We start from the raw sequence: 14619 nt of genomic DNA, 5'->3' as shown, positions 1-14619 counted from the left end.
AAGTGGGCGTGGTTACAGTCCGATTTCGCCCATTTTCAATGCCAACCTACCTTGGAAACCTAACCAACCTAACGGAAACCTACATACCAAATTTCGTTGAGATATCTCAATTTTTGCTCGAGTTATCGTGTACACGGACGGACGGACAGACGGACGGACAGACAGACATGGCTTAATCGATTTCTCTATTCATTCTGAGCATTTATGTATACATTTGTCTATATCTATCTCGATTCGTTTTGGCTGTTACAAACAACCGTTATGTGAACAAAATTAATATACCCTTGTGCACAAGTGCGCTCGGGTATAAAAACGTCAAAATGACGATAAAATACGCTGCTCACAAAACCTTTGCGGAGATAGCCAGGGTTGCTGATAAGGTTTGTTTAATTGACAAAGAGAAAAAGCTGACAAACAACCTACTCGTAAATATATTTCCACTGTTGTTGTTGTTGTTTTATATATTTTTGTTACAGCATTTCTTTATACTTAAATATATGGCTCATTCCACGGTAATCGATACCGAATGAAACGAAAATAAACTTAAGAATTTGGCTGTATTATTTCTAGTAAGTAAGAGTAAATAAATCTAACTTTTAAGACTAAAAGCCAAAATTCCGAAATTTATCTCAAAATCAGAAGTTTTTTTACTTTAGGGTGTACCATTTACAAACCCATAAGAGGATTAATTTTTTTCAAAATTAATAATCTGATTTTCGTAGTTTATTATCTTTTTTGCATTGTTTAAGCCATCAGTGGAGAGAACAATTGGTTAGCATTGTAATGGCGCACAGTGGTCGGATAAGGCATGGTTTACGCGAAAAAGGCCTATTTTTACCGAATTTTACGCCCTTCTTTAGTGGATACATCTGTCATTCTTCTGTATCCAATATGGTGCCCAAGAATTTAAAAAATTACTAAATTTTCATGACATTTGGTATTTTATTTGGTATGCCTTTGCCAGTAGGGCACTTTTTTGAGGAAGCCCATGAGGCTCGCAACAAAGACTTCAGATGGTATCGCGAGCATAACACTAGAAAAATGACCAGGAAGGAATCTAACGATAGCCCAGTTATGCATACTTATGCAGCGTTTTTTCTGCATTTAAAATGCAGCATTTAGCAGTTTCGAACATATGTTTTCGAAGAGCGTTCATGCTATCGCATTTAGCAAATGTACATTTACGCGCCGTGTTCTAGTCGCTTATTCATATCCGTATCTATTACGATCAATTATCACGGAGAAGATAATGAGCAAAAAATTCGACTGAAAAGGAAAAAAATAAATTTTAAACCAAAAATTCAATACAATAACTTGAATTGTTTTAACCATAACCGAACATTTGTTTGTGTATATATTCATTTGTCCATGCTGTCAATTAAGATTTTCTCACTTAATTAGGAAACAAAACAAACAGAGTTGATAACAAATTGATCCAGATTTCTATCAGCATCACCTCGATGTTGAATTTGCGTAACTTTTCTTTATCCAAATAATGTAAAATAATAAATGAAATATCGATCGGCGATTACTGAAACTCAGCTAGCCACTGTATACGCGAAAAGGCAATGTTGCCAATTTTTCACATTAAACCATGTTCGAATCGTGGAAATTTTGGAAGATCACAGGGTTGCTTTTAGCACTTAGATCCTTAATGCAAAAATGGAGTTGCATTTAGTTGCATTTAGGTGACGAATTTTCTATGGATAAATGTACATTTAGAGTAGCATTTAGAGCTAAATGCGCTAAATGTGCTTTTACGTGTAAGCAAAAACAGCCCATTAGCGGTTACCCAACGCATAGCACTTAACATGTAGAATTCTGTTGGGTTTTGATTTTTATGTAAATATGGTATAGCAGTGCAAGTATGCATAACTGGGTAGAAGATTTATTTCACATGTTAGTTATAACATTCCTGTTATATCCAGTATGAGACGACCCCCTCTTCGAAAAGCAGATGCCATTTCCGAAGAAGTTATCAGTCTTTTGCGTGAACTGACTCAAAACGCATCAATTTTTGTTGAGAGTGATAGAGATTAGTGAACAAGTATTTCGTCACTTCTATTTTAATTTGTCGTCTGTAATATTAGTTAATACAGGGTGTTTTGTAGACGTTTGAACATACGTGAACTGGTGATAGTTGGGGCCATCTGCTATGTGTTCCGCAAAGAGATTTCAACTAGGCCCCCAAGGTTTTATATATATTTTTTTAATTTCTCATTTACAAAAATTCAAACCTGAATAATGTTTTTTAAAAATGAGAAAACTTTAGTTTTGGAAAGCACCAATTTGGTATAAAATAAAAAAATCTTAAAAAATTGTTTGGCTGAACATATAGCAGATGGCCCAACTATCCCCCATTTATAAATATAATTATTGTTGTTAATTCATAATTTGATCATAAATTCATGTTAAATATGTTCGATCAAATACAATAAATCAGTAATTTGGCTTAACAAATATATTGTGTTACTCAACTAACAGGCTAACCTAATATTCACGCACGCCGCCAATTTATTGTCAAAAATTTCTCATGCACATGCAACTTGTATGAGATCAACCGAAATTGAACGGCGTGCGTATGAAGCTAACTCAATTTCCAATTTTTGTTCTGCGTGACATTTTGATTTGACGTTTCGCTCAATGAAATCAAATGCAAACGCATGCAAGTCAATTTCGGGTGACGCAAAAAAACAAATTCGACGGCATGCGTACCAAAACGCAAGCCGCGAATATTAGGTTAGCCTGTAAAAATGACAGTTGATTTGATAGAATTCAACTGAAAAAGTTTGAATGTAATACAGAACTCGAGATCAGTGAGCCTTAAAACCTAGTACGTTTACTTCTTGGGAAACTCTCATTATTTTTAGAGAAATTGACAGCTGTCAAATCTCAAGGTTTTTATTTCACGTAAAATTCGTGACTAGCGTGTCTAAAACCCTTACCAGTAGCATTTAATAAACATTTTCTTATTTTCAGAAAAATTAACAGTCAATTTGACAGCTGTCAACTTTCAAATCTTTATTTTGATGTAAAGTTCATGATCAGCATGTTTTAAAACCTTATAAGTAACGTTTTTAAAAAGATTCTCTGATTTTTATAAAAATTGGCAGTCCGTTTAACAGTTGTCGACTGTCAAACTTTTAATTTGACATCAAATTCATGACTAGCGTGCCTAAAAACCTAATAAGTGGTATTTTCAAAAAGATTTTCTAATTTTTAGAGAAATTAGCAGTTGATTTGATAGCTATCAACTGTCAAACTTAAAATTTTATGGCATATTCAGATTTAGCATGACAAAAATACTACTTTCAAATTTTTTGGGCAAGTACTATTTTATTGTATATTGAAGCAAAGCATATTTTAATGTCAAGCCCGTCACAAAATACACAAAATGGTTATTTTTTGAAGGAAAACACATTTTGGACCATGTAAAAAAGCTGACGAAAGTAACTGCCATCCCTAAATTGGCGCGTCAAGCGCCAAGCAACTGTCAAAAATCCTCATGGCCATACAATTTGTATGAAGCATCCCACAATAATGCGGCGCTAACGCCGAGCAAATGGAATTTTCATTTTTGACAGGGCGTTACGTGTTGAAGTTGGATGCAGAAGACGGAAAGAAAGAGAAAGGGCAAAAAAGTGAAAGAGGAAAGGAGAATAAAAACGAGAGGACCTGAGAAAACGTCAAAAATTACGACGCGTTGATTTGGGGATAGCGCGCGCTGACACTCGTTGACAATGGATAACGCAACGCTCCAATTTAGGGACGGCAGTAACGCTATGACACAATATGTGCGAATTGCTTTTAAGTATTTACATATATGCTTTTATTTTCGAAAAAAGAACCGATTATGTTGGTCACGCCCGTCACATGTCACACCCGTCACAATTTAAAGCTTGACGAACTTCAATAAATTCGGCCAGGGACTGCTACCGTTACTTATCTGCTAATCTGAAATGTGTCATATATCTGTTTGTGATTAGTGATGATAAAGCTAATCATAAAGATATGTTGCTCGAGCGATGGGAAAACTTGAGCTTTGCTGTCTCTGATAAAAAGAAAGCATTACTTCACTTGTCAAAGCAAAAACAGTATCTAAAACGGGGTTTTCAAGTAACGGCCTCGGTTTGACAGGTAACATCCTCATACTATTTAACAATAAGGTACTTTACAATTACTCAGGCATACATTGGAGATGAAGAGTCCGATCAAGGATTATCCCGTCTTTAGGTGGCAGAATCTTGTATGTGTTCGTAAAATCCGATTGTTTGAAACACAAAGTTAGTTTAGTTGTCTAATAATGTGTACTAGAGTGCCAGTTACTGTCGAAATTTGACAGTTTTTCTAGTTTTTAGGAGCCTTGGAGAGGTTTTCTAACTTAACTTAACACGTAGCAAAACTTATACGGTACAAATTAACTTACCGGGAAATCTTCTGCCACAGAACTAAAACGTAACTAAAATTGTTTTATCTTAGAAGGTCTTTGGAACTTCGGCAGGACTTGGAATTGGCCCGATACATTCCAGTTTATCAATGATTTGATACATATCGATAGTTCAATGAATTTCAAAAACACTAAAATCCGATAACTCAACAAAATTCGTCCACTCGACCAATTTCGATAACTGTAAAATTCGGGGGCTTGATAAATTTCGATAAGCCAAAAATGTAAATTCTTTGGATACGTTTATAAATTTTTATTTTTGACAGCTCCAAATTTTTTGAAAGCTATCTAAAAATTCTGAAAACTCGTTATACTCTGTATATCGATAAAATTCGATAAGCAGTGATAAATGGATAAGCTTATATAACCTTGAAATTTCGATAAATCGATATACTTTGAAAATTCCATAAACTTCGATTCGATGCATCAACCATTTTCAGAAGATCAATAATTATCGATAACTCTGTAAGTTGAAAGAACTCCATGCATTACGACAACTCGATAAATTTCGTCAAGTCTATAAATAATGATAATTCAATAAATATCGATAACTTGATATATTTCTTTAACTTGACATTTCTATAATCCCATACGTTTTTATAGCTCGATAACTATCCTTAAATTTCGACAACTAAGTTTCTGTGTCTATAAATTTCGACAACTCAATAGACATTTACCTTGTTTATATNATGATAATTCAATAAATATCGATAACTTGATATATTTCTTTAACTTGACATTTCTATAATCCCATACGTTTTTATAGCTCGATAACTATCCTTAAATTTCGACAACTAAGTTTCTGTGTCTATAAATTTCGACAACTCAATAGACATTTACCTTGTTTATATCAACACATAAAGCGCTTTGACCCAGTTCGTTGTGATTCAAAACGGAAGCATAAACCAACTTTCAATACGCTCAGAAATTCGAAAGTGTAACGACTCGAATTTGTTTTCAAATCGCTTTTTTATTTCTCACATCGATTAGAAAACTGGTATAAACACATCACTCATTTGACGCGAAGTGAAAAAAAGCTGGTTTTCTTTATACAGCCCGTTTTAAATTTGAATTATTATTATAACAAATTTGAATTCTTGTTCGCTCCCATTTCGCTACACCGAGCAAATAAATAATTTAAGAAATATCGAATAAAAATAATAAATTTTGCTTACTTTTGAATACGGTCTTAGCGAGTGCGCCATAACGACAAAGGTATAAATGCTTGAAAGAAATATGTGTTGAGGCAAATCAGCTTTTTGTTAATGCGGTTCTTGGGTAGGTATAAACAAGGTAATTGATCAATTTGAATAATTCAATACGTTGCGATAACTTAATAAGCATGGATAAATTTCGATAATAATAATATAATATAAACTTCGATATTTTATTTCGATTCCTATCGGAAAATTTCAATTCAGTTACCCTAATTCTTATGTATGTCTCATTGTCTCAATTTTCGCCTTTATCTCCATTTTCGTCTTTATCTTCACTTTTTCCTTCTTTTTTTGTCTTCATCGTTATCACTTGTTTCTTCATGAACAGGTTGCAAAAACAACCATACACAAACATGGAAATTTTTAAACGACGATTTTTAACCAATTTAAAAACTATAACAACTCTCCTCATCTACAGAAAATTACCTTTCCAGCGGTGTTTTTGGTTTTTAAATCGATAAATTTACCTCGGTCTTCATCTTTGTTTCTATCTTTCATATCTTTTTCTTTATCTATTCACGTAGATGAGACGTGATAAGATGTAACGTGATTTTATGTGATGTGATAGGATGTCATGTCATGTACTGTCATATCCTGTGATGTCATGTCGTACGATGTCATACCATATGATGTCATATCATGTGATGCCACGTCATGTAATGCCATGTCATGTCATACGATGTCATATCATGTGATGTCATGCCATATAATGTGATGTCATATCATATGATGTCATGTCAGGTGATATCGTGTGATGTGATATGATATTATGTTATGTCTCATCATATCATGTGATGTAATATGATGTGATGTCATGTAATGTGATCACAATCCTTATCGAACATGGACACACTGTTGAAAACTGTTTCGATAAAAATATCCATAAACATATAGAAAAATATAACGATTGCAAAATCGATTAATTCATCGATAAATATCACAATCATCAGTATCGATTATTATACATATCGACAACAATATCAACTACTAAATCGATAACAAAATCAATTATAATAATATATATATATAATAACTGTATCGATAAGAATATTGATTATTTTATCGATAACAATATTGAGTTTTATATCTATAAAAATATCGAGTTTTGCATCGATGACAATATCGATCATCATCCTCATCCTTCTCTTCATATTTACCCTTATTTTTGCATATTCCGCTTCACCTTTAACTTAAAGTGTTTAAATTTACCTTGATCTTCGTTTTTGCCTTTATCTCTAGGCATCTTTGTTTTTGTTTTTATTTTCAAACCGCTAAACCGCTAAGAACCATTGCATCCGTGTGCATTATTCCCCTTGAATTTTACAATTTACTCCCAACCAACCAACTGCCGCTAAAGAAGTTTCACTTCAAAAAGTCAAGAAGTTTTCACTTTTGCCTTCTTTTTTTGACTTCATCGTTACCATTTATTTCCTCATCTTCATATTTATCTTTATTAAAGAGCTTAATTTCAAATGCGAAGTGAAACAACATGCAAAACAAGTCAAATTGAACATGTTGCAGCAACATCTATACACAAATACGGAAATTTTTAAACGACGGTTTAAACATAATTTTCAACCAATTTTGAAACCATAAAAACTCTGCTCATCTACAGAAAAATGCCTTTCCAATGGTGTTCTTGGTTTGGAAATCGGTTCGGTAGAATCACCAAACGAACGGAGACAAAATTCATGTTAGCGTATTAATACATACTAGAGTGCCAGTTACTGTCGAAATTCGACTTGGAGAGGATTTCTAACTTAACACGCAGCAAAACTTATACGGTACAAATTAACTAACCGGAAAATCTTCTGCTAAAACGTAACTACATTTTTTTTTTTTATCTGAGAAGGTCTTTGGAGGACTTCGGCAGGACTTGGAATTGACCCGATACATTCAAGTTTATCGATAAATTTCAATGATTTGATACATATCGATAGTTCGATGAATTTCAAGAGCACTAAAATTCGATAACTCAACAAAATTCGTTAGCTCAACCAATTTCGATAACTGTCAAATTCGATGGCTCGATAAATTTAGATAACTCAAAAATGTAAAAACTTTGGATACCTTTATAAATTTTTACTTTTGACATCTCCACATTTTCCGAAAACTATCTAAACATTTTGATAACTCGTTACACTCTGTTAAGACAATTAAATGCGATAAGCAGTGATAAATCGATAAGCCTATATAACCTTGAAATTTCGATAAATCGATATATTTTGAAAATTCCATAAAATTCGCTTCGTTGAACCAACCAATTTCAGTAGATCAATAATTATCGATAACTCTGTAAGTTGAGAGAACTCCATGCATTACGACACCTCGATAAATTTCGTTAAATCTATAAATAATGATAATTCAACAAATATCGATAACTTGATACATTTCTTTAACTTGACAAATTTCGTTAATCCCACACGTTTGTATAGCTCGATAACTATCCGCAAATTTGGACAACTAAGTTTCTGTGTCTATAAATTTCGACAACTCAGTAAACATTGATCAGTTTGAATAATTCCATACGTTGCGATAACTTAATAAGCATGGACAAATTTCGATAAATATAAACTTCGATGATTCGATAAATTTCAGTAACCTTTATGGCTGATTTTATTTCGATTCCTATCGGAAAATTTCAGCTCTGTTAACCTAATTCTTACGTATTTTTCATTGTCTCCATTTTCGCCTTTATCTCGATTTTCGTCTTTATCTTCACTTGTGCCTTTTTTTTGTCTTCATCGTTAGCACATGTTTCATCATCTTCATATTTATCTTTATTTCAATATTTAATTTCAAATACGAAGTAAAACAAAAGGCGGAACAGCTTAAATTGAACAGGTTGCAAAAACAGCCATTAACAAATATGGAAATTTTTAAACGACGATTTTCAACCAATTTCGAAACTATAAAAACTCTCCTCATCTACAGAAAATTACTTTCCAACGGTGTTTCTGGTTTGAAATCGGTAAATTTACCTTGGTCTTCATCTTTGTCTTTATCTTAAACATTTTTGCTTATATCCTTTTCTTTTTCTATTTACATAGATGAGATGAGGTGTGATGACGTGATAAGATGTGACGTGATTTTACATCATATGATAGGATGTCATGTCATGTGTTGTCATATCCTCTGATGTCATGTCATATGATGTCATACCATATGATGTCATATCATGTGATGCCACGTCATGTAATGCCATCTCATGTCATACGATGTCATATCATGTGATGTCAAGTCATGTGATGTCATGCCATATAATGTGATGTCATATCATATAATGTCATGTCACGTGATATCGTGTGATGTGATATCATATTATGTGATGCAATATCATGTGATGTCTCTTCATATCATGTGATAAAATGTGATGTGATGTCATGTAATGTGATCACATTCCATATTCCGATTAGTGTATCGATAACCCTGTTGATAACTGTGTTGATAAAAATACCGATAACAATATCCATACACATATAGAAAAATACAACGATTGTAAAACCGATTAATTCAGCGATAAATATAACAATCATCAGTATCGATTATTGTACATATCGTTAACAATATAAATGACTAAATCGATAACAACTTCAATTATTTAATCGATTATTATACCGATAACAATATCCGTTATTGTATCGATAACAATTTCGATTATTATATCGATAACAATAGCAGTTATTTAATTAATAACAGCATCGGTAACAATATCGATTATTTTATCGAAAGCAATATCGATTATTCAATCGATAATAATATCGAGTTTTATATCGATCTTCATCCTCATCCTTTTCTTCATATTTATATTTATTTTTGCATATTCCTCTTCACCTTTACCTTAAAGTGTTTAAATTTACTTTGATCTTCGTTTTTGCCTGTACCTCTAGGCATCTTTGTTTTTGTTTTTATTCTCAAACCGCTAAACCGCTGAGAACCATTTCCATGTGCATTATTCCCCTTGAATTTGACAATTACTCCAACCAACCAACTGCCGCTAAAGAAGTTTCACTCCATAAATTCAAGAAATGTTCTTACCTTTCAGTTACCCTAATTCTTATGTATCTGTCATTGTCTCCATTTTCGTCTTTATCTTCACTTCTGCCTTCTTTTTTTTTACTTCATCGTTATCATTTATTTCTTCATCTTCATATTTATCTTTATTTCAAAGCTTAATTTCAAATGTGTAGTGAAACAACAGGCGAAACATGTCAAATTGAACATGTTGCAGCAACATCTATACACAATTCGAAAATGTTTAAACAACGGTTTTGGCCGTAATTTTCAACCAATTGTGAAACCATAAAAACTCTGCTCATCTACGGAAAAATGCCTTTCCAACGGTGTTCTTGGTTTTGGTTGGTATTAATATATAGATATAGATTTATGTATTCATGCTCAACTTGTCACACCCGTCACAAAGTCAAGTCGCACCCGTCACAGTTGAATTTGGAACATATAATTACGGTGACCATCCCTCCTTTATTTTAAAGGATAGTCCTTTATTTTACCCCCCTGTCCTTTACAATTTTTTTCAAAATAAAGGACACCTTTTGTCTTTTACTTCTTAAACTGTCCTTTAAATCGGCTCTGCATTTTTCAGACGTAATTTTTAAACGCAAAATATGAAAAATAAAAATGTCCCTTATAAAATATAATGAAAACCTTCGTCAGTTTGTTTCGCACCCTACTTAAGGGTTTCTATTTAATCGGTTATCTTTGTACAATCTACAAAGCACAGGGAAAGTTGTGCTCAGGATCGTCTTGTACGCTGAGTTTCCAGTTCCACTGAAAGAGTACAGTAAACCCCCTGCTGCACTGTGGTTCAAAACTGGCATTTAGTGTTCGTAATTCACTGGAGCCTTCATTTTTCATTTCATTTGATTAATTTTAATTTTTTTATGAAAGCTTACAATATTTGAAATGGACCAGTTGAGCCTGATTTCTGAATTTTTATTTGATTATATTAAATTTTTTTTTTGTGCAAAATGCAGAAAAAGTAGCAGTTTGGATAAAAAAATTTGAAATGTTATAAAAAATGTTCACCAAAATATTTTTTTTTTTGCTTTTTAGTAAAAAGTGGTTGTAAAATTAAGGCTCCGGTGCATTATGAACATTAAATTCCAATTTTGAACCACTGTATGCTGGCTTCGTCTCGCAGTATGAATTATGATAAGCGCATTTTGGTAGCAAGGGATTGCGAAGTCCTTGAAAAGGATTTGGCTTCATTTTTCGCTACAGCAGAAGGACTTGTACAATTAAATAATATAATTAACTGATAAATATTTGATTTAAATTACGATATGTATTACAAGTTGTATGTATGTAAGTATTCCCAAATCGTTTTGAAAAAAATGTCCTTTATTTTACGTTGGTTAATATGGTCACCGTACATATAATCTATTATTTCCAATAGAGGTAAGCAACTTAGGCGTAAATGTTGAGAATGTTTATTTAACTATATAGCGAACTATTTAAAAACATAAGCAGAATACATAATTAGCATAAAAACTCTGATGCAAGTAAGTAGTAGTTAATTTGGTTTGCGTACTCGTCACACCCGTCATACTGACTAAAACAGATAACTCGTTCGGATTGAATTGTTATTGAATTTTTTTTCTAGGCATTGTGTATATCTCGGAAACCTATTAGAAAATACTCGTTTTAAAGAATTTTATATTACAGTTTAAGAATTAAGCCTTAAAATGTGAGTTGAAATGTCACACCCGTCACCGTGGAATGAGCCATATGCAATAAAGAAGTGGCCGTTCGGCACTTACATAAATATATGTATACATATATAATTATGAAAATTGTGAAGTGTTTTATTTGATTTACTTGTGGAAAATAATTCAATCCTCGAAGGACTTTAGGGATTCCGCACCACCTCGACCCTCGTTTGCCGCGGAATTCAACAGGAATTCCCGGCCCCCAATCCACCCCGCCCGAACAGCTGGTAAACAGAAAGAAAGTAGTTTCCGAATTTTTGCTTCTCGGAAATTGAAAATCGCTTTAGAAACTCATTTTAGATGCAAGGTGTTACTGCTCCTGCAATTACTTTTCAAAAGTACTTGCATTTGTAACGTCTAATAGCTACTTTAGTGTATGAATTGTGATAATCTCACCTGTTCATAACAATGAGATGACCTTTTGTTTTATTGGCACGCATTAACTTCAGACCTTCACGTAAACAAATGGATGTGGACACCACATTAAGATCGAATAATTCCTTGATTTCCTTGCCAGTAGATTCTTTTAAGACCAGAAAGAAGAAAAGGAGAAATTATTTAATGGAAATTCAAAGTACTGCTACCTGCAATAAAATTCGCCTTAAGTATGCCAGCGTTGCATACGAGTATTGTAATCGGCGGAAAAGTATCGCGGACATATTTAAAAGCAGATAAGATGCATTCTTCGCTACTTAGATCGCAGTGGTGAGGATGGATTTTGCCATGCCCTGTTACTTGTTTGTTCAAATCCTATGAAAAAGCAAATAACATACATGTTAAATAAAAAGGTTAAAAATATGCTTCCTATGTATGTATTTAAGTATTCATGTATGCAAATATGAAATCATCAAACAAATTACGTCTGATAGCTTCTTTTTCAATATCTTTGGAAGGCGGCAAATGTGTGTTCAGCACCTTTTAAATGACAGTGCTGTTCTTGTGAGTTTCGGAATGATAATTAAATAATCTTTTTTTTTTTAACAAATTGTAACCACTTTTGCAAAAAATATATACTTTAAATTTATTCGCCAAAAAAAGAAATATTTGCACTATAAAGGAGTTAAATCGCATAAATATTTTTCAGAAGTTTTATCCAATCAACTAATGTACGCGTACTTTAATTAATTCCGCTCGTCGCGCCAAGCCTATAACGCTTATTCCTTTATTAGCGAGCATCACTGCAATTTGTGCTCCAATGCCAGCAGAGGCGCCTGTAATCAGAGCCACTTGTTGCACATTTTCTCCTGTTTTGGACATATTTAAACTCGGATAAAAAATCACTGTGATTCACTTTATTCAAGAAGCATCAACAAATAAAGCTTTCGTTCGCATTCAACGCTGATCCGTGACTGATTGCTTTGACATAACAAATTAGGTCCCAGCCTAGGCAATGCAAACATTGCATCTAATCAGACCTCAGCGTGGAGTGGTGGAATGCTTCATTGTGCCAACTGCAGATGTGTTCTGCTGGGCCCTTAAATTGATGCCAATATTTGAGACTTACTTGTACATATATATCAGGGTAGCCAACACTTTTTTGAGAGTTCCCCGATTTCGATAATGAAATTCCCCGATTTTGCCCGAAATTTCGTAAAATTCCCCACCCATATATATGTCCTTATTTACGAAAAAATATGTATTTTGATATATTACTGGTCTTTCTGTTTATTTTATTTTTAAATGTAATTTATCTATGTATTCATAAACCAAACCAAGGATTTATAAATTTAGTTAACAAATAAAGAAGAAAATATGTACATATAATATTAACATACATACAGTGGTTGAAAAAATTTTAATCGCACGAAATTTTTACAAGTTTTCACCACTATTATTATTTTTTCGTTTTGTTATTTAATTTGAGTAATTTTTTTATAAAAGTATAGTTCATCCTTAACCAAAAACCGTATAAATCTAAGTTTCAAACTTTGTGCAATATTTAAGAAACAAATTCAACGAACTTTCGTAAAAATTTCGAGCTTTAGATGATTAGATTTAGATTCGAGAAAGATGTTGAGTGTGGGGTTTTGTAGCCCACACAATTCTAGTGTGTAGAAGTGCAAGTTTCAAGTGGCTAAAAATTTTGGTTTTAGAAATTTTTTACCGAGGGTGTAGCGGTTTTCTACTATATAAAAATAAATTGTGTTTATACGTTATATGAAACCAAATGCGACAAAGGAAATTCTAAAAAAATAAACGGTAATTTTTAGCCATTTGAAACCTTATTATACTAGAATTGAACCAGCTACAAAACTGCATACTCAAAATCTTTCTAAAAAATCAAGTTATAAAGCTCGAAATTTTAACGAAAGTTCGTGGATTTGTTTTTTTTTTTTAAATATTGCACATAGTTTGTAACTTAGATTTATACGGTTTTTGTTAAAGGATGAACTTATAAAATTAAATTTAAAAGTAACAAAAAACTAAAATAATAGGTACATAGCTGCTTATGACACAGCGTCTTAAATTCCCCACAAAAAAACGGTCCATTTCCCGATTCCCCACGCAAACTGAAATTCCCCGCAAATCGAGGAATTCCCCACGAGTTGGCTTCCCTGATACATACATATGTACTTATGTTTGTACGAATGAGTGTACATGTACATAAATGTAATGCGATTTTCAGATTAAAAAATAATGATATCAAATTACAAATATGTCTGTACCAGGGATGTTGGGAATATTTGCATTCGCATTCGTTATGCGAATGATTCGTATCATTTTACACATTCTGTTTCGCATCAAATGATACGAATGTTTTGCTGATGCGAATGTGTACATTGGCAGAGAGTCCACTCTAATATTATTGAAATGGCTCTAATATTAATTGGAAATCCACAATTCGGATATATAAAGTGTTGATAAGGGCCTGTGCTAGGGTGGCCAGATGCGCTGATTCAATCAGTACATGTGCTGATTTTTAAGAGCCCGAAATCAGTGCGCAAAATCTACTGATTTTTTGAGTTTGTACTGATTTTGTACTGATTTTTACATTTAATAAATACTTTTGAAAATTGGTGTTATTGACATTTACTTGAGGTTTACATGTTCAAAGCAATGGTTTTTGACAACTCATACGTGTGAGCAGATTGAAAGCATTTATTAAATTTAAACCATTATTAAAAAGGTGTCAGCTTGCAATTGTTTCGTTTCCTAGGATTTCGCAGGTTTTAAAGCATTTGCAGGAAAAGCTGGTTTCGCCATTAATAAATCTTATGAAAGGTGG

The 14619-nt window shown here is 32.9% G+C and overlaps 1 protein-coding gene across 1 annotated transcript in view; it reads right to left on the bottom strand.

Annotated features, from left to right (window-relative positions):
* The window catches only part of rdhB (retinol dehydrogenase B), a 25406-nt gene extending 12570 nt beyond the window's left edge, over nucleotides 1-12836 (bottom strand). The window contains exons 1-3 of the mRNA XM_017635964.1: nucleotides 12510-12836; nucleotides 11978-12143; nucleotides 11790-11916 (exon numbers count right to left, since the gene is read on the bottom strand). Coding sequence (XP_017491453.1) covers nucleotides 11790-11916; nucleotides 11978-12143; nucleotides 12510-12650 — 434 coding nt within the window. The 5' untranslated portion in view covers nucleotides 12651-12836. The remainder of the gene's footprint in view (nucleotides 1-11789; nucleotides 11917-11977; nucleotides 12144-12509) is intronic.
* Between the last annotated feature and the right edge of the window lie 1783 nt (nucleotides 12837-14619).

The sequence above is a fragment of the Rhagoletis zephyria genome, unplaced genomic scaffold (assembly GCF_001687245.7).
Source record: "Rhagoletis zephyria isolate East Lansing unplaced genomic scaffold, Rhagoletis_zephyria_1.1 Rzeph_scaffold_00124, whole genome shotgun sequence".
NCBI lineage: Eukaryota > Metazoa > Arthropoda > Insecta > Diptera > Tephritidae > Rhagoletis > Rhagoletis zephyria.
The sequence above is the reverse complement of the archived record's forward strand: the minus strand, read 5'-3'. Positions and strand labels throughout refer to the sequence as shown.